Here is a 27,144-nt window from a genome sequence, read left to right on the forward strand (position 1 = left end):
CACACTTCTGCAAGTATGACAAAAACTTGTTGGTTTATTCAGGACAAGAAGAAAAAAAATTGTACATTTTGAAATGCCCCAAGTTTTAATGGGACAGTAAAGTCAAAATGAAGCTCTTGTAATGCAGATAGATCATGCAATTTTAAGGAATTTTCCAATTTACTTCTGTTGCCTAATTTGTTTCATTCTCTTGGTACACATATATGCCTCTTGTCATTGGCCGATTCAATGTGTTCAGCTTGCTCTTTGCTGTAGCTTCAACAAAGGATACCAAGAGAATGAAGGAGATTTGATCAGAGAAGTTAAATGGAAAGTGGTTTTAAATGGAATACGGTTTATGAATTGGGAATTGGGTTCTATTAAGACTCAAGTTTTGTTCCTTTAAACCAGACATCCTCAAATTTGGCCCTCCAGAGGTTTTGGAACTACATTTCCCATGATGCTCAGCCAGCTGATATGCTGGCTGAGCATCATCGGAAATGTAGTTCTAAAACCTCTGAAGGGCCAAGTTTGAGGATGTCTGCAGTTTAAACCAATGTGGTTTTGTTTTGCTTGTTAATAAACTAAAGGCCAACTTGAGCAAGAACTCAAAACAAAACCATCAAACATTAGAGTGTGTCTTGAAAACCATATTTTCTTAAATAAGCAGCATTATTACCACACACTATCCCCAATATTTGCTTTTCTCACCATTGCAAGGTTACTATAATAAAAAAAAAAAAAGAAAAGGCAGAGGCAAAATACTTTATAGGAAGAGATTTAAATAAAAGCCATTCTTTTTTTTAAGCCGTTCTATTATTGTTACTGGAGAATCAGTGTTTAAATTGGATCACTTGAATTATTAATTTATCTTACAGAGTTTTCTGTGGCCTAGTAGTAAATGCCAATGCTGTGAAAGTAAACAGCATAAATGACATAAGGAAGAACTTTCATGGTCAGTCTGGGTTTTCACATTAATCATTTTTTGTTTCCCAGAATATACAATGTTATTTCATATTTGCTTTTTGCTTTAATTTAAAATCTAGTTTAGGCCTATAAATGCTAAAATAACCTGTTTATTTTGTTTGTAGCTTACTCTGTTGTTGAAATGTTAATATGGTAGAGGCCAATATGAAAAGAAACAAATGACTTAACTATAAAACATTTAAAGGGACAGGAAATTCCAAAATGTTCTTTCATCATTTGGATAGAACATACACTTTTAAACTTTCCTTTTTACTTCTTTTATCAAACTTGCTTCATTATCTTGTTATCCTTTGCTGAAGGAACACCATTACACTGCTGGCAGCTAGCTGAACACATCTAGTTATCCAATCGCAAGATACAAATGTGTGCAGGCACCAATCAGCAGCTAGCTCCCACTAGTATATGATATGTGCGTATTCATTTTCTCTTGTTAAGTGTGTTCAGTCCACGGGTCATCCATTACTTATGGGATATATTCTCCTCCCCAACAGGAAGTTGCAAGAGGATCACCCAAGCAGAGCTGCTATATAGCTCCTCCCCTCACATGTCATACCCAGTCATTCTCTTGCAAGTCTCAACAAAGGAGGAGGTCGCGAGAGGAGATAGGAGTTTTTTACCTAATTATTCTTCAATCAAAAGTTTGTTATTTTAAAATGGCACTGGAGTGTGCTGTTTTTTTCTCTCAGGCAGTATTTAGAAGAAGAATCTGTTTTTCTATGATCTTAGCAGACGTAACTAAGATCCACTGGCTGTTCTCGCACATTCTGAGGAGTGGGGTAACTTCAGAAAAGGGAATAGCATGCGGGGTCCCCCGCAAATGAGGTATGTGCAGTAATATTTTCTAGGAATGGATTTGACTAAGAAAACACTGCTGTTACCCATATGATGTAAGTACAGCCTTTAATGCAATAGTAGCGACTGGTATCAGGCTGATAAATGTATGCGCAGTTGAGTTATTTTCTAGGGACTAGAATTTGACTGAGAAAATACTGTTAATACTGAAATAAATGTATGAGCCTTAACTGCAGTAGAAGCGACTGGTAGCAGGCTTAGTGATAACTTTTCATAACACTGGAAAGTTGTTTTTTAAAACGTTTACTGGCATGTTCTTCGTTTTGTGAGGTACTTTGGTGATGAATCTTTTTGGGCATGATTTTTTTCCATATGGCTAACGTGTATTTCTGCATAGAAACCGTTGTAACAGGTCTCCCACTGTTGTAATATGAGTGGGAGGGGCCTTTTTTAGCGCCTTGTTGCGCAGTTAAAATTCTTGCACAGTCTTCCTCCTTGATCTAGGACGTCTACAGAGAGCTCAGGGGTCTTCAAAATTAATTTTTGAGGGAGGTAATCAGTCACAGCAGACCTGTGACAGTGTGTTTGACTGTGATAAAAGCGTTAAATCTTAAATTGATTATCCGTTTTTGGGTATTGAGGGGTTAATCATCCGTTTGCTAGTGGGTGCAATCCTCTGCTAAATTCATACAATTACTGTTAAAATTGTTGGCTATAACTGAATTAGTTATTTCAACTGTGACAGTTTTTTGTGTTTAAAACTGTTGCTCCTCTGTGGAGCTTAAACTTGGTTCTTAAAGTTCTTCAGGGTGTTCCGTTTGAACCCCTTCATTCCATTGATATTAAGCTTTTATCTTGGAAAGTTCTGTTTTTGATGGCTATTTCCTCGGCTCGAAGAGTCTCTGAGTTATCTGCCTTACATTGCGATTCTTCTTATCTGATTTTTCATTCAGACAAGGTAGTTCTGCGTACTAAACCTGGATTTTTACCTAAGGTTGTTTCTAACAGGAATATCAATCAAGAGATTGTTGTTCCTTCATTATGTCCTAATCCTTCTTCAAAGAAGGAACGTCTTTTGCATAATTTGGACGTAGTCCGTGCCCTGAAGTTCTACTTACAGGCAACTAAACATTTTCGGCAAACTTCTTCTCTGTTTGTCGTTTATTCTGGTCAGAGGAGAGGTCAAAAGGCTTCGGCCACCTCTCTCTCTTTTTGGCTTCGTAGCATAATACGTTTAGCCTATGAGACTGCTGGACAGCAGCCTCCTGAAAGAATTACAGCTCATTCCACTAGAGCTGTGGCTTCCACCTGGGCCTTTAAGAATGAGGCCTCTGTTGAACAGATTTCCAAGGCTGCAACTTGGTCTTCACTTCATACCTTTTCAAAATTTTACAAATTTGACACTTTTGCTTCTTCGGGGGCTGGTTTTGGGAGAAAGGTTCTACAGGCAGTGGTTCCTTCTGTTTAAAGTTCCTGCCTTGTCCCTCCCATCATCCGTGTACTTTAGCTTTGGTATTGGTATCCCATAAGTAATGGATGACCCGTGGACTGAACACACTTAACAAGAGAAAACATAATTTATGCTTACCTGATAAATTTATTTCTCTTGTAGTGTGTTCAGTCCACGGCCCGCCCTGTCTTTTTGAGGCAGTTCTAAATTTTAATTAAAACTCCAGTCACCACTGCACCCTATAGTTTTTCCTTTCTCGTCTTGTTTCGGTCGAATGACTGGATATGACATGTGAGGGGAGGAGCTATATAGCAGCTCTGCTTGGGTGATCCTCTTGCAACTTCCTGTTGGGGAGGAGAATATATCCCATAAGTAATGGATGACCCGTGGACTGAACACACTACAAGAGAAATAAATTTATCAGGTAAGCATAAATTATGTTTTCAACAAGGGATACAAAGAGAACAAAGCACATTTGAAAAATAGAAGTGAATTTAAAAGTATTGTAAAATGACATGTTCTATCTGAATCATGCAAATTTAATTTTGACTTTCCTATCCCTTTAAGTACATCACCCAACAAAGGAATCTGATTTAATTAAATATATAACAAATATATATTTGCTGGCTAAAGTAATAAATAATATAATGATTTTTGATTTATGCAGAGGCCAGCAAATTAGACTGGTACTTGACAAGTTCAAGACGGGCTTTGGTGTTTGAGACCTAACAATTATGTACACAATGCACATTTATTTTTTTCTTCTTTTATGCTTGCAAAACTCTGAACATGTAGGTAAAAGTTTTTATGTAACACACCCACCCATCAATACTTGTGCATGTTGCCTATGGTAATTTTTATAAACTCAGAATTCTTAAATGACTGAATGAATTTGCCTAAAATGTGGTATATTCACATTTTAAGTAAATTGTTATTTTTTGGTTATTAAAGGGACCTAAAACAAACATTTTTTTTTCTTGATTTCCAATTTACTTCTGTTATCTAATTTGCTTTATTCTCTTGGTATCCATTGTTAAATGAGCAGTAATGCACTACTGGGAGTTAGCTAAAAAGCCAATGACAATATGCATATATCTGCAGCCACCAATCAGCAGCTTCTGAGTCTACCTAGGTATACTTTTCAACATGGGATACAAAGAGAACAAAATAAATGAGGTAACATAAAGAAATTGGAAAGCTATTTAAAATGTCATGCTCTGTCTAAATCATGAAATTAAAAATTGGGTTTAATGTCCCTATAAGTTTGTAAAAAATGAAGGTTTCCCATAAGGCTACATAAGTATTTTTAGACAACAATACAGTCAAAAGTACAGTACTGTACTAATCTCTAAAAACTATCCTGAGTAACCTATCAACATGTAGCATTTCTATGTGGAGAAAATCCACCCTGAAAATCCAGGAATATATAATTTCAAAGATATTGTAGTTCCTGTTTTTGAAATATATATAAAATGCCTGCATGTGCTGCAGGGTTTTTTAAAACAAGGTTCTCACAACTTTTTATTTTATTTAAAGGGTAGAAATTAAACTTTCCAATTAACTTCCATTAACAAAATGTTCCCCATCTTTTTATATATTTACACTTTTTTGAGTCACCAGCTCCTACTGAGCATGTGCAATAATTCATAGAAAATACTTGTATGCATTTGGGATTGGCTGATAGCTGTCACATGATGCAGCGGGAGTGGAAATAGACATCATTTGTCAGAAAAAAACAAGAACAAGTAAATGTATTTCAGCCTCTCTATCATCGTCTTGAAACCATTCCAGAAATTCAAGAAAAACAAAGATTTTAAGTCTTTGCTGAAAGTCTTAAAATGACAGTAATTGCCTTATCATTTTTATATAAAATGTTTAGTTATATATAATCAAACAACTTTGCGGGATATTTTCTTTATTTTATTTTGTTCCCTTTTTCATATAAATTTAGCTCTTACAATTGAGCAATGTCTAATTCTCCGAACTTGAAATTTACCCTGCTGACTTCTCAAAGCTAACGCTGCTACATATATTTCCTTAATTGTCTTTGTCTTTATCAAATAACGATTGCAAAACAAAGATCTTTATATGAATATTATGACTGTGGTTAGCCTTGTTGTTTGTGGTTTAAAGCACAGATTTGCGCCTTCATATATACAGCAAATGGTGGGTGGAGTTTGGCTTTTGAAAAATAATTGCAATAAAAATGTCTTGTAATTGCATATTAGTTTATATAAAGGGGACCATATACGTACATATAAAGCCTCAATATGCACAGGCATTGCTATATCAAATGCAATTGGCTCTTTAATAAAATAAACATTAAAAATATCTTCCTTTATATATCGAATTCACATTCAGATAATACATAAATTTCAGACTCTACTCACTGTTTTTATAAGAGGTATGATACAAATAGAGAGTATAGACGCAAACAGGAATTAATACAACTGCAGAAAGAAAAACAAAAAACAGTCCACACTTTTTACGAGCCTAATAAACATAAAAGAGCAACACTTGAAAATCTTCATACAATCGTGTTGATTTATCAAAGGCTTTCGCCAGCCTTCGCCCTCCTATGACTGCAGGTTCTCACAAGAGAACCTGCAGTTTGTATTTATGCAGCAGCGGTCATGCTTCCCTAACCTCTTCGCCACCTCTTAGGTGGTGAATTTCAATCTCCCTGGTCTCTTCCAACCAGGAAGATTGACAGCTCTTGCCCGTGCGTGATTGGCTGTGCACGGGCAGAGGGCGGCATTGCACAAGAGCCCAAAATTGCATTCTTGTGCAATGCTGAATTCCGGCAGCAGAATTCAGCCTGCCAGATGCGAGCTGCAGCAGACAGGAGCGTGTATGTACGCCCCTGTCCGCCGAATGTGGCTGTTATCTGGCAGGTATAATAAAAGAGATACACAGGTAGGCTCTTGATTAAAATGTTTCAATAATTTGTGTTTGTGTGTTATAGATCATAAAAATATATTTAAAGGACCAGTAAATACAGGAGATTTACCTCACACTATCGATAATACGCAGGGTCCTATCCCCCAGGCTCAGTTACCACCAACCTTACAAAGCTCTGACTCAGCTGAGTATGTCTAAGTGTTCTGAGGGTGGTCCTCTGAGGACCTTGATCCTATGTCTGAGCCTAAGGCTGATTCCATGTTAGATTTAAAGTGGAACATGTCCAATGCCTACTTCAGAAAATGTTGAATACCTTGCAACTATGAGAACCGAATCCAGAGGATTCCTAACCTGTAAATAAGTTGAATAAAGTTTTTAAAGCTCTGCCTAATATGCCTAAGGCTTTTGAAGCACCAGACTTGGTTGCAGACTATATAGCCAAAGAATGAAAGAAACCAGGCGTTCCTTTTGCACATTTAATCAGGTTAATAAAAAATGTAGCCTGGGAAGTAGTTTCTAAGGTTGATGGAGCTATTTCCACCTTGGCTAGACACACTACTATTCCTATGGAGGACAGTTCTTCGTTTAGGGATCCAATGGATCATAAATCTGAGTCCTTGCTTAGGAAATTATTCTCCCAATAGGCTCTTCAGCTTAGACCTGCAGTTTCAATCACTCGTGTGGCTTCTGGAGAGTCCTGGGGTGATTCTCTTTCTCAGATGGTTTCTGATCTATCTTCTGAGGATATTGCCAAATGCATTAAAGTTCTTAAAATGGCTAATGATTTTATTTGTGATGCAGTCTTTGAGATCATCAAAATTGATGTTAAAAATATGTCCATTGCTGTTGTCTTAAGGAGAACTTTATGGCTTAAATCTTGGTCCGCTGACATGGTTTCTAAGAATAGGCTATTATCAGTCCCCTTTTGAAGGGTAGATGCTTTTTGGATCAGAATTGGATTCTATTATAAAAACTGTCTCTGGGTGAAAGAGTTATTTTCTTTCTCCGGACAAGAAATCTAAGGGGAAGTACAAACAAACAAATAAATTGTTTTTGTTCCTTTCAGTATCTAGAGATCAAAAGTCCCCTCCAACTAGAAGTCTGAATGCTCCAACCCTTCCTAGAAACCAGGATCTTCTTGGTCTAAAAACAAACAGACCAAAAAGCCCAATTCAAATCAGAAATCTGTATAAACATTAGACCTCTCTGGGAATAGTAGCTACGGCCACAAGGCCGAAGCGCGTCAGCAGGTCCAGGGGACACCCCGACCACCATTCCGACTTTGCTGCTAAGGATTTACAGATATGTTTTAATTTTGGATACTAATAAAAGTCAAGTTTTATCATGCGCTTTTGAGTGCTCCTCGTCAAATTTGTTTCTCTCAATCCAGTCAGCCAACGTCACAGCTTGGTGTACATCAATCATCAGGGAGGGACTCTTGAAGTATCTTGGGCAGCGGAAAACCACTGCAACCTATAGTCCATTCACATTTTGGGAAGGCTGTATCTTCCAGAAATAGATTTCATGACATCTAGATTGAACCACAAACTTCCGGTATATTGCGCCAGGTCAAGAGATCCAAGGGCTCACATGATAGATGCTCTAGTCTGCCCTTGGAACTTCCATCTGTCCTATCTATGTCCTCCTTTTGTTCTTCTTCCAATAGTCATTGCCAGAATCAAACGGAATTGGCTTCTGTAATTCTCATAGCTCCGGCATGGCCCAGCAGAACTTGGTATGCGGACCTAATACAGATTTCATCTCTTCCTTCATGTGCTCTACCCCTAAGGAAATATCTGCTGTGTTAAGGACATTTGTATCATCCGGATCTGAAAGCTATGAATTTGATGGCGTGGAGGTTGGACTAGTTCTAAAAAACCAAGGTTTCTCTATTATCGCTACTTTTACTGCAAGCCAGAAAGCCTGTTATGCAGTAAATTTATCATAAGATTTGGAAAGCTTACTTTCTTTGGTGTTCTTCTAGAGGTTTCTCTTGGAAATCTTTTAGAATCCCTAGAATTCTTCAGTTCCTTCAAGATTGACTATCGGGAATGGATTATCGGCTAGCTCTTCAAAGGGTCAGATTTCGGTATTATTGGTTTTGTTTCACACAAAAAAACTGGCCAAATTACCTGATGTTCAAACTTTTGTCCAAGCATGGTGAGAATTTGCCCTTTTATTAGACCCATTTCTCCCCCTTGTAATTTGAATCTGGTGCTTTCTGTTCTGAAAGGTTCCCCCTTTGAACCTATGAAATCCTTGGACCTAAAGTTGTCGTCATGGAAGGTTCTCTTTCTTCTACCCATTTCTTCCGCTAGAAGAGTTTCTGAATTATTTGCCCTTTCTTATGATCACCACTTCTTGATTTATCATCAAGATAAAGCAGTCCTCCAGACTAAATATGATTTTCTATCGAAGGTAGTGTCTTCAGAAAATATTAATCAGTAAATTGTTGTCAGAGCTTTAACATTCTATCTTCAGGCTACTAAAAGACTTTAATCAGTCTTCTAGCTTGTGTGTCCAATTTTCAGGTCCCAGAAAAGGTCATGACTACAGCGGTGGCCTTAGCATCATGGCTAAAACAAACTATTTGTAAGGCTTAATTGGTTGCAGGAAAACTGCTCATTCTACTAGGTCTGTATCTACTACTTGGGCCTTCAAAAATGTCACCTCCTTGGAACAGATTTGCAAGGCGGCAACTTGGTTTTCTAATCATACTTTTTCTAAAGTTTTTACTTTTTGATATTTATTCTTCATCTGAGTTGCTTTTGGCAGAAAGTCCTTCAGGCTGCAGTGTTCGGCAAATAAGGACTGCCATCATTTTGTCCCACCTGTCATTAACAAGGACTCTCAGCTTGAGTATTATATTCCACGTGTTATGGACACCTATGGACTCTTCTCATCTTACGAAAGAAAACAGAATTTATATTTACGGATACATTTCTTTCTTTTGGGATAAGGATAGTCCATAGGACCTGTCCGCATTTTTACTAGATAAGCAATAGTTCTTATTTGCACCTCTTAACCTTGCTTTCTATCTTTCCTGCCTATTTCTATCTCTCTTCTCTGCTCAGCTATACGTAAACTGAGTGGGGAGAGGAGGTGGGTGGAATCTTCTACTAGTGGCAACTGGCAAGAAATATATCCCACATGTGATGGACACCCATGGACTCTCCTCATCCAGAAAGAAATTTATTGTTAAGTATAAATTATGTTTTCTTCATAATTTGGATTTAGTAAGTGTATAAATATTTTACCTTCTATCTTTGAAGGATTTTAGACCATCTTTTAATCTTTTAATTCTTTTCTCGGGTCCTTGTAAAGGTTAAAAAGCCTCAGCTGTTACTTTAGCTTCTTTGTTAAAGCTTCTAATTCATAAAACTTACTTGGAGGCAGGTTTCCTGCCACTATAACACATTACAGCCCACTCTACCAGATCTGTTTCTAATTCCTGGGATTCAAAAATAAAGCTTCTGTTAAACACATTTTTGAAATTCTACTATTTTGATATTTTTGCTTTTTCGGAAGCGCCTTTTGGAAATAAAGTCCTTTAGGACCTTACCTCATAAATTTAATTCATTTCATGAGGTGTTGAGAATCCATGAACCCTGCCTAATTTTATTAAGATTTGCAATTTTGGAAATATTACTATTTTGCATCTCTGCTTTTCCCTACTTTGTCCTTTCCTATCTCTCTTTACTTTTTTCTTTCTTGGCTATATGTACGGTTTGCATACTAGTGGCTTAGGAAGTGAATCCCGTGCGTAATGGATTGTGGACTCTCACCACCATGAAAAAAATGAATTTATCAGTTAAGGTCCTAGAGGACTTAACAATCACCAAAACCTGCTTCTGAAAAAGCAAAAAAATAAAAATGGTAGAATTTAGAAAAAGTGTGCTGCCATGTATTTTTTTTTGCATTCCAGGTGGCATTTTTCCTGCCATTTTTAGAATTTTTTTTTGCAAAAAAATTCTTTTAAAAGCATGCTCATTGAAAAAAAGAAAAAAAAAAAAGAGGTACATGTTTAAAAAGAAAATGCTTAAAAGTAAGAAAGAGTTGAGAAACCATTATATGTTTGGCTGCATTGGAATGATCATCTCTTCATCATGTAACTTATTTATTCTCCTTAGTGACCTGATCGTATTGTCCTGTCTCCATTATAGACAATAATTATGACTGTTTTTTATGCATTCTTATTATTTTCTTTTATTCTTTTTACATGCATAGTATGAAAAGGTAGCTGTATTCATTATTTTGATTACAATAATAGTATTTCTTTTTCATTTACATGGAGTTTGTTGAGACGGATATAAGTTAACCTATTGTGCTGTTTGTCTTTTTTAGGCAGCTCTCATGGAATAATGTAATGGCTTGCCTCACCATGACTGAAATGGATGAACCTACAGCCCCAGCTGTTCCGTCTGAGGGAGAAGTCAACTTGAACTCAACTACTTCAAAGCCAAGTGAATCAGGATTTTGTATTTACCTGTATTATGCTGCTGGGAAATCTGATGGGCATAATCTAGTATTGCCACCAGGAGAGTATGTTGCTGAAGAGATCTGTGTTACAGCTTCTAAAGCATGTGGTAAGATCTATTTATGTTTGTTTTGTGTGCATTGTGATGCGTTTTGTTAATAAAAAGGATTTTCTCGCTAGTCATGGAGACAAAGTATAAAATAGCCTGCTAGAATAAATGGAATTTTCAAATGTTTTGTTATCTGTCTTGGCTTTTCAATGTATGTGTCATTTTTTTTTTTGTTCTAGAATATTTGATATTAGCAAGTTTCATTAAATAATTTGCATAAGGATGAGACCTTTTTTTTTAAAAAAAAAATATTTGTTTCTTTTATTCAGAAATTTGTCCTCAAAGCTGTGCTTTCCAATGAAAGTTTATTTCCAACATCTTTGGAAATTGTTTATATTAAACAGACGTAAATGTGAAAAAAGAAAATGCTCTGTGTATGAGCATTTTATTATAGTACTGTTGCTTGCAATGGGATTAACCACATAGTTGCTCACGAGCAGCAACGCACTACTGGGAACTAGCTGAACCACTCTGAAGAGCCAATGACATGAGGTGTATGTGCGTAGTAGCCAATCACCAGCTGGCTACAGCATTTCTGTTTCTGGGCCTGCCTAGGTATGTTGATCAACAAAGGATACAAAAAGAACAAAGTATATTTGATAACAGAAGTAAAAAGTCTCTGTTTGAAAGTTTAATTTTGTTTTTCATATCACTTTAATTTGCTAGAAATATGGAAGATATAGACATATTGTGTTATTGCTAAGTTTTAGAATATGTTTTATCTATTCAAGTCATAATATTGTAACAGGAAGTGTTACATTTTAGCTTTTGTATTTTTAAATAAATGTTTCACAATGTTTGTTCACACAGTAAACAAAATTAAGAGATCACCCCACCGTTAAATACACAAAACAAGACTTTGTGTCAAGTTAAAAGGAAATATCACATAGTGATGTACTGTAAACACTTTAAACTCAGGAATCTTCATCACAAATCAATTGCTAAGCTTTTTCTAAAAGAAACAAGTACACTTTTACGGTTTTAAATGATGGAGGAGGAAGCAAGGATGTCCTAAAATGGACACCGTAGGCCTGAAAGGATGATGAGGAGTGTACATTAATTATACACCATATTGTGCAGGGGTTTTATGTTTATAGATTTCTTTTGCATTTTGAACGTGATTTAAATGCAGTCAAAATTAAACTTTCACAGTTCAGATTGAGCATGCAATTTTAAACAACTATCTACAAATCCCCAAATCCGGAATTCCAAAATCCAAACTTATTCTGAACTCCAAACTTTTTAATTTTTTTTAAAATAAAATAAAAAAAACATTTCCCCCCACCTGTAAGTCACAATCTTGTGCCTGTCTCCTTGTTGTTGTTGCTTTTTTTGTTCTAGAATGTAAATAATAGTCTATATTTACTTAAATCAAATATTACTTTTCTGATTACAGCGGTGCACTATCTTTTCCGATGGTATTATGTAAACAAAAGTGTTAAAACGATATAAAGCTACCGTTAGGTTGTATGTATAAGCTGTATTATCCAGATGCAGATGCAAATATGATGCAAATATTCCAAAATCCAATCTATTCCAAAATCCAAACCTTTTCTGGTCCCACTCATTTTGGATAAAAGGTTTTCTACCTGTATTATCAAATCTGCTTTGTATGCAATGTAGGTGGGCCCAGGGGCAACAATGCACTACTGGGAGCTAGCTGGTGATTGGTACTTATTTGCCTTTCTCATTGAGTCACCAGATGTGACGAGCTAGCAACTAGAAGCACTTTGTTGCTCATGAGCTGACTTTTTAACAAAGGATGCCAAAGCAACAAAACTAATTTGGCAGTAGAAGTAAATTGGAAATTTGTTTAAAATGCATGCTCTATGCAAATCATGAAAGTTTAATTTTGACTTTATATTCCCTTTACGTTCTCAACATTATTTCATTCATAAAGCAATTTCCAAATAGATTTTATAGTCTGCAGCAGGTATAACAAGTAATTGAAAACACATTAAAGGGACAGTCTATCTTTTTGAACAATAACATTTTTCAAGTAAATTCCTTCATTACCCATTCCCCAGTTTTGCATAATCAACACGGTTATATTAATATACTTTTTTAACTCTGTGATGACCTTGTATCTAAACATCTGCAGACTCAGAATCAGTGCTGACTCCTTGGTAACTCCACAGGAGTGAGCACTATGTTATCTGTATCACACACATGAACTTGCTCTTGTCTAGCTGTAAAAAGACACTGCAATAAGAGGCGGCCTTCAATGGCTTAAAAATTAGCACATGAGCCTACCTCATAAGCTTTCTACAAAGAATACATAGAGAACAAAGCAAATTTTATGATAAAAGTAAATTGAGAAGTTGTTTAAAATTGTATTCCCTATCCAAATCATGAAAGTTTAAAGATAAACCAACTATACAGTGCAATGTCATTTTTATAACTTAATTTAAATATAGTCTCATGTTTATGTGTTTCTTGAGGTTTCTACTTAGATAAGGGTTTGCTAAATCCCAGCAGCCCAGCAGTCATGGTTCTTAGAGTACTGTCCCAGCTCCAGGACATTTTTGGTTCAACACCTGGGTTGCGCTTGCTGATTGGTGGTTAAATGTAGTCACCGATCAGCAAGCGATATCCAGGGATTCTGAACAAAAAATGGCCCGGCTCCTGAGCTTAAATTCCTGCCTTTTCAAATAAAGATAGCAAGAGAACGAATACAAATTGATAATGGGAGTAAATTAGAAAGTTGCTCAAAATTTTATGCTCAGAGTCGTGAAGGAAAAAAATTGGGTTTAGTATCCTTTTAAGCTAAACATTTATCCTAATAAATCTTTACTCTGATTTTAAACTGCTAAAGATTAGATGGATTTGCGATTGTCAGGGTGCCAGGAATCAGACTGAGACGAGAAGTGCAAAAATAATAACACCTTTATTAATAGCAAAAATAATAAAAAGTCCACAAAACAAATAACAAGCCAGGAATTAAAACCAGAGCTCGTAGTCTGACGAGCCGAGTCAGGAGCCAAAGCCAGTAGTCAGATGAGCTGGAATCAGGAACAAGGAGAACAGCAGAGTCAGGAACAAGCCGGGGATCAGGGACCAGGAGGGACGTCAGACAGCCAGGTAATACACAGGAGCTCTCACAAACAGGTCTGAGACAACGCAAGGGCAAAGCATACTGAACAGAGGCCCTTTAAATAATAAGTGATGACATCACAATTCTGAGACTGCATCCTGTCTCACACTGATGATGTACACCAGTCTGGCCATAAAAGGAAGTGCAGGAAATGAGCAGCATCACACAGTATGCACCAGAGTCAGCAAGAGAGGTGAGTAAAATGGCTGCCAGCAACACATGGCAAACAAAGTAGGGAAAAAACCCTGACAGTACCCTCCCCTCAACGACCCCTCCCCCGCGGGAGGACAAAAGGCTTATTGGGGAAACGGGCATGGAAGGCACGGAGGAGGGCGGGAGCATGAACCTCAGAGGAGGGAACCCATGAGCGCTCCTCTTGACCGTAGTCCCTCCAGTGAACCAAATACTGTACACGGCCCCTGGACATATGAGAGTCAATAATGCTGCTGACCTCATACTCCTCATGGTTGTCAACAAAGATAGGATGGGGGCAAGGCAACACAGTGGTAAACCGATTACAAACCAATGGTTTCAAGAGGGAGACATGAAAAATATTGGAGATGCGCATTGCAGGCGGAAGGTCAAGAGCGTAGGCCACAGGATTGACCCATCGGAGTATTTTAAAAGGACCAACATAATGGGGAGCCAGTTTATTGGAAGGCACACAAAGGTTCAAGTTGCAGGAGTACAGCCAAACTCTCTCACCAACCTGGTAGGAAGGCGCGGTAAGACGCCTACGATAGGCCTGGAACGTTTGGCGCTGCATAGAACGATGAAGGCAATCCTGAATCTGCACCCACATGGAACAGAGTTGCTGGAGATGCTCCTCCTAAGCTGGAATACCCTGAGACACGAATGAATCTGGCAACAAGGATGGTTGAAACCCATAATTCGCCATGAACGGGGATAACTTGGAGGAAGCATTATTAGCACTATTACGAGCAAACTCTGCCCAAGGTAACAGTTCAGACCAATTATTGTGGTGATCTGAGACATAGCAACGGAGGAACTGTTCCAGAGCTTGATTAGACCATTCCACAGCCCCATTGGATTGAGGATGATATGCCGAAGAGAAGGAAAGCTGGATCCCCATTTGAGCACAAAAGGAACGCAAAAATCTGGAGACAAACTGGCTACCCCGGTCCGACACTATCTCCTTAGGTAACCCATGTAAACGGAAGACCTCCCGGGCAAAAATTAAAGCAAGCTCCTGAGCGGTAGGCCACTTCTTCAAGGGAATGCAATGTGACATTTTAGAAAAACGGTCAACCACCATAAGGATAACAGTATTGCCATTGGAAAGAGGGAGCTCAACAATGAAGTCCATGGATAGATGTGTCCAAGGGCGCTCACATTAGCAATAGGTTGAAGAAGACCCACAGGAAGACATTGAGGAGTCTTATTCTGTGCACATACTGAGCAGGAGGCAACATCAGAACGAAGACCTGGCCACCAGTATTGTCGAGTGACAGACCAAATAATTTGGTTCTTGCCTGGGTGACCTGCGGCTTTAGGATAGTGATAAGTGTTCAAAAGTTTAGTTCGAAGATTCACAGGAACAAAATACTTACCACTAGGTTTCTCAGGAGGCACATTGGTTTGTGCAGCCAGGATCTCCTCCTCCCAAGGGAGAAGTTAAATTAGTACGTATGGTAGCCAAAATATGGTCAGGAGGTATAACTGGAGTAGGTACAGACTTCTCCTTGGACAGAGGCGAAAATTGTCGAGAGAGGGCATCGGCCCTAACATTCTTACTTCCAGGCAGGTAGGAGACCACATAATTAAACGGAGACAAAAATAGCGCCCATCTGGCCTGTCGGGGCGACAAACGTTTTGCTTCAGATAGATAAGTTACATTCTTGTGGTCAGTAAGAATGAGCACAGGCACGCTAGTACCCTCGAGAAGATGCCTCCATTCCTTGAGTGCCAAAATTATGGCCAGTAATTCCCTGTCGCCAATTTCATAATTGCACTCCGCTAGAGACAATATATTAGAAAAGAAACCACACGGATGCAAGGCACCTACTCCAGTCTCAGACGCATCGACCTCAAGAACGAAAGGCAGGACAGGGTTAGGATGAGCCAGAACTGGAGAGGCAGCAAAGGCAGTCTTAATACTATCAAAGGCCTTAATGGCAGTAGGTGACCAATGGAGTGGATCATTCTCTTTACGGGTCATGTCTGTGATAGGTTTAACCAAGGAAGAAAAGTTTTTAATAAACTTTCTATAGTAATTGGCGAAGCCCAAAAAACGTTGAATAGAAGACCAACTGGGCGAGGCCACTGCAGAACGGCAGATAACTTGTCAGGATCCATGGAGAACCCTGCAACTGAGATAATATAACCTAGGAAGGTTACTTGAGTCTGATGGAACTCACATTTATCAAGTTTCCAAAATAGACCATTCTCACATAGTCTCTGAAGAACCCGTGTAACATCAGAACAATGAGCCTCAAGTGTGGGTGAGTGTATGAGGATGTCGTCTAAGTACACCACAACACACTGTTGCAACATATCTCGTAGGAAATCATTAATAAATTCCTGGAAAACAGCAGGAGCATTACATAGGCCAAAGGGCATTACAAGATACTCATAATGCCCGCTCCTGGTGTTAAATGCTGTTTTCCATTCGTGGCCCTCCTTGATCCTAACGAGATTGTACGCTCCTCTCAAATCAAGTTTAGTAAAGACCGTAGCTCCCTTGAGGCGGTCAAAGAGTTCCGTAATGAGCGGAATAGGGTAAGCATTCTTAATGGTAAGACGATTAAGACCCCTATAATCGATGCATGGTCTTAACTCGCCATCCTTTTTCTTCACAAAGAAGAAGCCAGCCCTTGCAGGAGAGCAGGATTTGCGGATGATCCCCCGCGACAGAGCATCGGCAAAATACTCCTCCATAGCACAATTCTCCACAACAGACAGAGGGTAAACCCGGCCCCAAGGAGGAATGGCTCCGGGTTGCAGTTCTATGGCACAATCGTAAGACCGGTGAGGAGGCAACGTACCGTCACGCACCTTGTCAAAAACGTCAAGGAACTCTCGGTACTCCTCTGGCAATTGGGATACCGAAGAAGTGCACAAGACTTTAACTGGTTTCTGAAGACAAGTGGAAATACATTGCAGAGACCACGACAAAATTTCGGACCTTCACCAGTCGAGAATGGGATTGTGCTTTTGGAGCCAGGGATAACCCAGAACAACCGGAAAATGCGGAGAGTTTATCACCTGGAACTGGAGGGTTTCAAAATGGAGAACCCCAACAGCCATGGATAATGGAACAGTTTTGTGAGTAACAAGTGCGGGCTGAAGGGGCCTGCCATCAATGGCCTCAATAGCAAGTGGAACGGACCGAGGCAAAACAGGAATGGAGTGCTTTGATACAAAAGCACTGTCAATTAAATAGCCCGCAGCACCGGAGTCAACAAGAGCCTCGGTGACTATGGAGGAGTCTACCTAGGAAAGGACAACCATGACCAAAGTTTTCTCCTTAAGCGGTTCCGGGGACGAAGATAAACCACCCAAGGTCTGCCCCCGACAGGACCTTAGGTGCGAGCATTTCCCGGCCGTGTAGGACAAGACTTCAAAAGGTGGCCCTGTAACCCACAATAGAGGCAGAGCCCCTCCCTCCTCCTAAAGGCCCCCTCCGCCGCAGAGAGACGCGTGAATCTCAACTGCATCGGCTCAGCAGTACCTGGTGACTCAGGACCAGGAGGCATGGGAGGAGAGGGAGGCATGGGTGGGAACGAACATGTAGGAGACAACAGAACAGGTGGCTTCCGCAAGCGCTCCTTGAAAGAGGACCTCTCACTTAGTCTGATGTCAATTAGGATCAAAAGACACCAATGCCTCAAGATCTTTTGGTAAATCTCTGGCAGCAACTTCGTCTTTAATCGCTTCAGAGAGCCCATGAAAGAAGGCGGCAACAAGGGCTTCATTGTTCCAACCTACCTCTGCAGCAAGCGTACGGAACTCAATGGCATACTGAGTAACAGATCTTGTACCTTGCTGAATGGACATGAGTCGTTTAGCAGCAGAGGAGGAGCGAGCCGGAACTTCAAATACCCTTCGAAAGGAGGCCACAAATTCAGGGTAATTTGAAATCACAGGTTTTTTAGTCTCCCACAAGGGATTAGCCCAGGCAAGAGCTGTGTCAGAGAGTAACGAGATGAGAAATCCCACCTTAGCTCTGTCAGAGGGAAACGCCTGAGGTAACATCTCAAAGTAAATGCCCTCCTGGTTCAAAAACTCTCTGCACTGAATAAGATCGCCTCCATATCGCTGAGGTAGAGGTGCAGAACCGGACATGCTCCCTGGTAGGACTAGGTGCAGCAGCCATAACTTGCGGGACACTTTGGTCCATATGTGCAGTGTGAGTCAGCAGGGTTTGCAGGGCTAGTGCAAATTGATCCAAGCGGTGATCCTGTTCATCTATCCTGGAAATTATGGCAGGTAAAGGTGGATTATAAGCACCATCAGGATTCATGTCCCTTGCGTAATGTCAGGGTGCCAGGAATCAGACTGAGACGAGAAGTGCAAAAATAATCACACCTTTATTAATAGCAAAAAATAATAAAAAGTCCACAAAACAAATAACAAGCTTAGGTATCAAAACCAGAGCTGGTAGTCTGACAAGCCGGGTCAGGAGCCAAAGCGAATAGTCAGACGAGCCGGAATCAAGAACAAGGAGAACAGCAGAGTCAGAAACAAGCCAGGGATCAGGAACCAGGAGGGGCGTCAGACAGCCAGGTAATACATAGGAGCTCTCACAAACAGGTCTGAGACAACGCAAGGGCAAAGCATACTGAACAGAGGCCCTTTAAATAATAAGTGATGACATCACAATTCTGAGACTGCATCCTGTCTCACACTGATGATGTACACCAGTCTGGCCATAAAAGGAAGTGCAGGAAATGAGCAGCATCACACAGTATGCACCAGAGTCGGCAAGAGAGGTGAGTAAAATGGCTGCCGGCAGCACATGGCAAACAAAGCAGGGAAAAAACCCTGAAAGTGATACAGCAGCAACACAAAATGGAAACTTAATTTGTGCTAGTAGTTAACAAGATAGTACTAGGAGTGCATTTGTAAAACATTTTTTTCTTAAAAATGGTTGTCAAATGACCATTAAATACAGTAGAATTGAATAATCAACAAATACATAATAAGACCATGCATAAGCATTACAAATGATTAGTAAAATGTTTTTCTAACAAATTTCAGTTACTTCCATGTTCCCTCCCTCTGCACCATGTGACAGCCAGCCAATAACAAAATGCAAATACGTATATACTTTGACATTTTGCACAGCTGGTGCTTCAGAAAGTGTGCATATAAAATATTGTGCACATTTTTCTGTGTACCCTATCTAAATTCTGAAAGTTTAATTTTGACTTTCAAAACATTATAAAACCTGATAGCTCTTTCATTTTTAATTTATTATTTTATATATTTTCCCCTCCATAAAAAGGATGTTATTAGCATTAGTATCAAGTACAATCACTAAACATCACAAATGAGAAGCCACAGCTAGACCATTTTTCTTTATGGACCAGACTGGTTGATCATTGTAAATTTAATGGGTACCACTTCTTGTGTAATAGTCAAAGCCATAAATGGGCTCCTAGTAATAAGTGATGCAATCCACTCTATTGGGAAAAAAAGAAACTTTAGATTTATATACATAGGTGACTTTTATTTAGAGCACGTGAGAACATTTTCTGCTTAGTGTTTTTACAGCATTCAATGATCAAACTACAGTAGCCATCTATCAGCAAGCGCTATCTAGGGTGCTGAACCAAAAATGGGCCTGCTCTTAAGCTTAGATTCCTGCTTTTTCAAATAAAGATAGCAAAACAACAAAGAAAAATGATAATAGGATAAATTAGAAAGTTGCTTAAAATTGCATGCTCTATCTGACTCATGAAAGAAAAAATTTGGGTTTAGTATCCCTTTAAAGGGACACTGTACCCAAAAAATTTCTTTCGTGATTCAGATTGAGCATGCAATTTTAAGCAACTTTCTAATTTATTCCTATTATCAATTTTTCTTCTTTCTCTTGCTATCATTATTTGAAAAAGAAGGCATCTAAGCTTTTTTTTTTGGTTTCAGTACTCTGGACAGCAATTTTTTATTGGTGGATGAATTTATCCACCAATCAGCAAGGACAACCCAGGTTGTTCACCAAAAATGGGCCGGGATCTAAACTTACATTCTTGCAGTTCAAATAAAGATACCAAGAGAATGAAAAAAATTTGATAATAGGAGTAAATTAGAAAATTGCTTAAAATTTCATGCTCAATCTGAATCACGAAATAATTTTTTTGGGTACAGTGTCCCTTTAAGATTAGGACTTGAAGATAGTGTCAAAACATTTTAAGGAGCTGATAAAGCAAATATTTTTTTAAGGCCAAGTTCAGTGAGCACTTAAATGTTAATCAGTTTAGAAAATTTGTTCTAATAAAGAACATTCAATTTTGATTATGTGGGGATGGGCATCTATTTGAGGTGGGGGGGTTTCTCTCCCTCTCTCTCTCCTTTTCCCACCCCTAACGCTCCCTATTTTTGATCACCCTTTGAGCAAATGTAATGGTTGAGTTTCTTAGTTTTATCTCATGGAAGATAGGTGACGTCACCTCTCCCATAAAGAGAAAGGTGATCCTAAAACAACTCGGGAAATACAACACAGATATAGAGATGTGTGCCACTCTGTTCCATGGGAGAAAAAATGGAGTAGCAATTTTAATAAATAAGAAACTGGATTTTAAAGTTGTAGATAAAGTGTGTGATAAGTTGGAAAGAAGTTAGTGGGTTTATCTTTACATTATATAGTAGGAATTTTGGATGGACCTACTAAGTAAACACATGCATTTCATGGATCACAATCTGATAATAGCAGGAGACTTCAATCTGACAACATTACTCCCAATTGATAGGAAGAGTTCGAGAAATAGATTATTAGGTAGCCTTTTAAAGAAAGAAGCAAAATTATTTGAGAAATTCAGTTCTGGGCTCAGAGTGTGGGATGTATGGAGAGTACATAACCCAATTGAAAGGAATTACACTTGTAAGTCCAATACATTCTGATCTTTGACCAGAATTGATTGATTGATCGATTTATTTATAAAGATTTATCTGCAGATATTAAACAATTTACTATTTCTCATCATGCTCCCATTACCCTATATATACATATTGCAGACTATCAGAGTTTTATTACGGCTAACAATTTTTAGTTCCCTAATTATATGATGAATAATGACTCCTTTATCTCTATGTTAAAGAATAAATGGTTTGAATATGTAAATTGAGACTATAATGAGAAAGCAGAGATTTTTGGGAAACAGCGGAGGTAGTACTTAGATGGGGATATCAAAGGGACACTGAACCCAATTTTTTTTTTCGTGATTCAGATAGAGCATGCAATTTTAAGCAACTTTCTAATTTACTCCTATTATCAAATTGTCTTCATTCTCTTGGTATCTTTATTTGAAATGCAAGAATGTAAGTTTAGATGCCGGCCCATTTTTGGTGAACACACTGTGTTGTTCTTGCTGATTGGTGGATAAATTCACCCACCAATAAACAAATGCTTTCCATGGTCCTGAACCAAAAAAATTGCTTAGATGCCTTCTTTTTCAAATAAAGAAAGCAAGAGAACGAAGAAAAATTGATAATAGGAGTAAATTAGAAAGGTGCTTAAATTTGCATGCTCTATCTGAATCAAGAAAGAAACAAATTTGGGCTCAGTGTCCCTTTAAGAGTAGATTCAAGAAAGAAATCTAAGGAAAGAGAAATGCAAGACAATAATCCACTGAGAACTAGTTATACTTAATTTCTGTGCTCAGGCACAAAGAGGGATTGGGATAGATTTGTTCAAGCATAAGTAGAAAGAGACACCTTTCTCCTTCAACAGTCTTATAATAAAAGTATGAAATCTCAGGCCAATTATATGAAATATGGAAATAAGATAGGGAAATGCTTAGCAAGAATAAGAAAGTCAGTGAGGAAAACCAACTTTATAGAATCTATTATTTCTCAACAGAATTGGTATACGCAAGTGAAGGATATTTGTAAGTTATTCCAAACGGTTTATCAATAATTTTATAGAGCATGGAAGATAAATGAAACTGCCAAGAATCCGTTTTGGAAAAATATAGCGATCCCTCAGGGAGATAAAGAAGATAAGTTAATTAAGTTAAATTCCCTAATTACAGAAGCCCAGAGGCAGAACTTTTTTTTTCCATTTTCTGTGATTACATTTTTTTAATCATTTTTTTTCAGGTCATTTTGAAATGAAATACAATGTTAAATTAGGCAGTTATACTAAAGCACCAGCTCAATTGCAATATACTGAATAACTGGAGAATAAAACAAATTTTAAAGTTTTATATATTATGTTGAAACAGTTACAAAGAGGCAGTTATCAATTAATGTGCTGCTGCTTTGCAGTGCTACCCCGTATTTGACTGTTCTCTTCAAACAGTGCTTTGCTGTTGCTGCATTGTGTACACAATGCAGCCAGAGCAAAGCACTGTTTAAAGAGAACAGCCTGTTGGGGAGCAGCACTTCAAAGTGAAAGCGCTAATGGTTCCCTCATGTTCCCCACTCTTTCTGCAGACATGCTGCATTTTCTGAGATGACATCTCAGATCACAGCATGTTCTGCCTTGGAGTACAGAAGAAGATTTTAGCATTTCTATAAGCAAGGTGACATGTCACAAAGCTCTGGGACCAGACCAACTTCCAGTGCAATTTTATAACATCTTGAGCGTGGAAGTTGTGCCTACCTTGGTTAAGCTTTTTAATTTCTATTTTACTAAAGGAAGCGCAATCTCAAAGAATTTTCCAAGAGTAATGACTATGTTGATCCTTTTAAAAAGGTAGAGATCCTGATTCAATTGATGCATACAGACCCATTTCCTTATTAAATATGGACTACAAGATTATGGCTTCAATAATAGCAGATAAACTTAAGGTTGTGATTGGAGATCTTATTAATCCACCCCAAATAGACTTTATGAATGGTAGGACCTCCATGACAAATATTGGAAACATTTGCTTGTTGATGGAACATATAAAGATTGTAAGGGAGAGCAAAAATGATCGGCTGCTGCTAAGATACCTATAGACACAGAAAAAGCATTTGATGAAGTCCAATAGAATAATCTTTTTACAGTTTTAGAGAAATGTGGCTTGGTCTGTAAGTTCTGTAAGTTCAATATCCATTGCTTAACCGTATTTTTTTCATGCACAAATACTTTAAAGAGACATTCAAATAAAAGAAAATACAATTTTAAACAACTTTTCAATTTACTTATATTTTCAGTTTTAATTCTCTTTGTATCCTTTGTTGAAGAAGCAGCAATGTACTGCTGTGAGTGTGAGCTAATGACAAGATACATATACTGCATGTGCAGCCACCAGTCAGCATCTAGCTCCCAGTAGTACATTGCTGCCTTTGAGGCTACCTAAGTATGCTATCAAAAAGGATGAAGGAAATTAGATAACAAAAATAATTCTAAAGTTGTTTAAAATTGCATGTTTTATCGGCATCATTGAAGTTTCATTTTTAGTTTACTGTCCATTTGATTGCTAATCTTTTATATGCAAAACACAATATTTAAGCAGATATAATCAGTACTTTCTGAACCCTCTTTAGAAATGTATTATTGTTATTATAATAATGATTATTAAAACGTCACAACTGTTTCACATCTCAGAGTGGAATTAAACTACAACATGGTGGTTCATTTAAAAAAGTTGGACTTTAGAAAAAAGTTTCCACAATATAGAAGTTTTGTGTGAGCGTTCTTTTGGCTCCTGCTAAATAAAGTTTAATAATCAGTCAGGTTATAGCATATGGTTATAATTTTTATAGTTTGATGGTTTAATTAATAACTTTTCAACTCTTAAAGTAAATGTAAACTTTGAGGAATGTGTGCCCGGTTCTTAAAAATCCTATTAAAGGGACATTATACACTCATTTTTTTCTGTGCATAAATGTTTTGTAGATGATCTATTTATATAGCCCATAAAGTTTTTTTTTATTTTTTTTTTAAATGTATAGTTTTGCTTATTATTAAAGTGAATGTCAATTTTGATGCTAAAGTGCCCGTTTTTTTAAAATTCGATTAAAAACAGGGGCACTTTAATTAATCAAAATTTACATTTCACTCCTGTTGAGAAAAAAAACGTACCTTTTTTAAACTTGACAGCCGCTCCAGCTTCCTGCACTCGTCGCAAAGCCTCTTCCTAGGTCTAAAATGAGAAATCCGGCTTCCTCCAATCACAGCGTTGAATCAGACACTGATTCCCCCCGGGGAAGCCGTGGTTGGAAGATGACCTATCCATCATTTCTGACGTCAGAAATGGCTTGCAACGACCGGAGGAAGCTGGAGCTGCTGTGAAGATTAAAAGGTAAGTATTTTTAACAACACGAGTGAAATGTAAATCTTGATGAATTAAAGTGCCCCTGTTTTTAATCGAATTTTTAAAAACCGGGCACTTTAGCATTAAAATTGACATTCACTTTTTATGAGAATACTGTCAGCTACCTTCTCCAGCTTGCTCCTGTTTGTGTAAAGGGTCTTTTCATATGCAAAAGAAGGGAGAGCGTCTTATTTCCCACTTGCAGTGGGCTTTCCAACTACCATTTCAACAGAGCTAAACTGAGAGCTTCTAAGTAAGTCTTTAAACAGTTTTATACTGGGTTTTTATATCAGTATCTGTGAATCTTATTCTTTACAGTAGTTTCTATTACATGCAGTTATATGAAAATGAGTGTATACTGTCCCTTTAAAAACAGAGGCACTTTCATTTATCAAAGTTTACATTTCAGCCATTTTGTTAAAATACTTACCATCTCTTCATGAAGCCGACCAGCGATTCCCCCGCCTGCCGCTCGTCTCTTCATACGTCAGAAATGAAGAATCCAGGAAGACGGATTCTTAATTTCTGACGTATGAAGAGACGAGCGCAGGAGGGGGAATCGCTGGTCGGCTTCATGAAGAGATGGTAAGTATTTTAACAAAACGGCTGAAATGTAAACTTTGATGAATGAAAGTGCCTCTGTTTTTAATACGATTTTTAAAAATCGGGCACACATTCCTCAAAGGTTACATTCACTTTAATACCTCTTACTGATTTGTGTACCAAATCAAACAACTCAAGGTTAATAAACTAAATGTAAAACCAGGACCATGGAAAGCATATAAAAGAGGCAGTAGGGGATTTTTTTAATGCTTTTATTTTTAGGTTTGTAAATATTTGTTTTTTTTTCTTTATCCAAAAAAAAAAAATTCCTGTTGGAGACTGGTTACCAATACTGCAGTTTGTATATCATACAGACACTGATCTTTTGTACTTTTTAGATGGCTTTTTCCACATGAATTTTAACTGTTGGGTTTTCTGTGTATATGAATAAAATGAGGGACTTCATATACACTAATGATCTATGTACAATGATTATTTTGGTTTTTTTAAACGTTAGTAAAGCATTATAACTTTACAAAAAGATGATAAAACTAGTAAGTCGCATTTAAAATAAAAAAATGTGTAAAATCTACACAATCTAATTCATTGGGAAAAACATTTATGCACTTCTTAGAGTGAAGTGCTATGTGTTTATCCGTGTAAAGGGATAGTTTCACATGGGAGTTGCAAGCATTACAGCTGCCAAACTGATCACAGCCAATGATTGGAGGGGTTGTGTGGGCATTGCTGCTGATTCGCTTACTGCCTATTTGCTGCTCTTGACATGACTAAGGGCAACATGCCCGAAACATTGTCTTGATTTGTGTACCATGGGTAAACTCCAATAAATATATGAACATTTGTACAAATTGGTGAGTGCTGCTGTCTTTTGGACTTTTCATTTTTCCTGCTCTGGACCACCAGTTCTCTGCTGCCCCCAAGCAGGATTTTATCCTTGTGTGAGTTCCAGGCAAGTACTTTGAAAATGACTTGCTTGAATTTTTCCACTACACAATCTCTTTAAATGGATATAAAATTGTGTTTTAAATGCACCGCAGTTTCATTAAATCCGGCTCCCATGGGCGCCAAACTAGATTTACTGCATGGCTATTGACTAAGAGGTGAAAACGTCACCTCTTAGCAAAAAATTTTTTTGGGAACGGTTGAAACGAATAAAGGCACTTTCTGCATGAAGTATCTTATACTTCATAAATGAAAGTGCCCTTTATTTGTTTCAACAGTTAACCGTAGCGTTTCAAAAACGCTATGGTTGACTCTCATTTTAAATACAGTAGAATTGCATAATTAACAAATACATAATAAAAGTACAATGCAAATAAACTTCGTCAGAATTTCAAATTTATAGTACATTTTATAAAGGGCCATGATACCCAAATGTTGAAACACTATTTTACCTCAAAATGTCCTAAGTGTTCATATTCCATTGTAAAGGACTTTAAGCAGCTAATCAGTATGTCTGTCCCGGGACAGGCAAGGGAGCGTGCTTCATGCACACTCATCTTATTTCCCTATGAATTTTAAGGAAATTTACTATGAAATCTCATGAGAGTTTAGTGAAATCTCATGAGATCACAGTGAAAGAGTTCATGACCTCAGCACTGTTGATGCTGATTGGCTGCAGTTATTTCTTCATTTTTTTTAAAACATTTTTTTTATCTGCAGCTGGGCAGTAACTGAAGTATAACTTTGTATACAGCTCTTACTCTGGTTAGCTGAGGAAGCTGTGAGGTAAAATAGCTTCCTTTTTTACATAGAGATGTTCAGGTGATTTTTTCCTGTTAGCTTTTTACAGGTATACTGCATCACTTTCAAGTGATTTAGCATATGAGTGTTATGTCCCTTTAAATTTTCACAGCTCTCAGTATCAAGTGACAGACATCAGCCAATCGCAAAACAAATATTCATTTATACTCTAGCACATTATCTGTAGAAGCTAATTCTTCAGAAAGTGTTCATAGAAAAAGATTATGTACATTATGATAATGGAAGTCAATTGGAAAGGTTTATTAAAATTGCATAAGTTTAATTTTGACGTTATTGTCCCTTTTTAAAAACAAAATAATATATATATATATATATATATATATATATATATATATATATCTTGTGTGAAGGTGAAATACACTGTGTTAAATATATCCCTATTTATCTATTTTAGCTGTTGCCTCTGGCAGAAGTCATTAAGGCAAAGATCAACTGGCACAGGGGCACATTGCATGATTCAGGGTGACGGAGCTTGGTATGCAGCCTTGAAAAAGTAAAGTTGTGTAGATGCCAAATTCTTGAGCTGAGATGTCTTTATTTCTTATCAAGTTTTTCAAGACAAGTACAAAAAACTGATTATTTTACCCCTCAGCTAATTTA

The 27,144-nt window shown here is 37.7% G+C and overlaps 1 protein-coding gene across 1 annotated transcript in view; it reads left to right on the forward strand.

The window, feature by feature from the left end:
* The window catches only part of JAK2 (Janus kinase 2), a 737,012-nt gene that overhangs the window by 111,368 nt on the left and 598,500 nt on the right, over positions 1-27,144 (forward strand). Inside the window, exon 2 of the mRNA XM_053702553.1 lies at positions 10,454-10,695. Coding sequence (XP_053558528.1) covers positions 10,476-10,695 — 220 coding nt within the window. The 5' untranslated portion in view covers positions 10,454-10,475. The remainder of the gene's footprint in view (positions 1-10,453; positions 10,696-27,144) is intronic.

This window comes from Bombina bombina, chromosome 2 (genome assembly GCF_027579735.1).
Source record: "Bombina bombina isolate aBomBom1 chromosome 2, aBomBom1.pri, whole genome shotgun sequence".
NCBI lineage: Eukaryota > Metazoa > Chordata > Amphibia > Anura > Bombinatoridae > Bombina > Bombina bombina.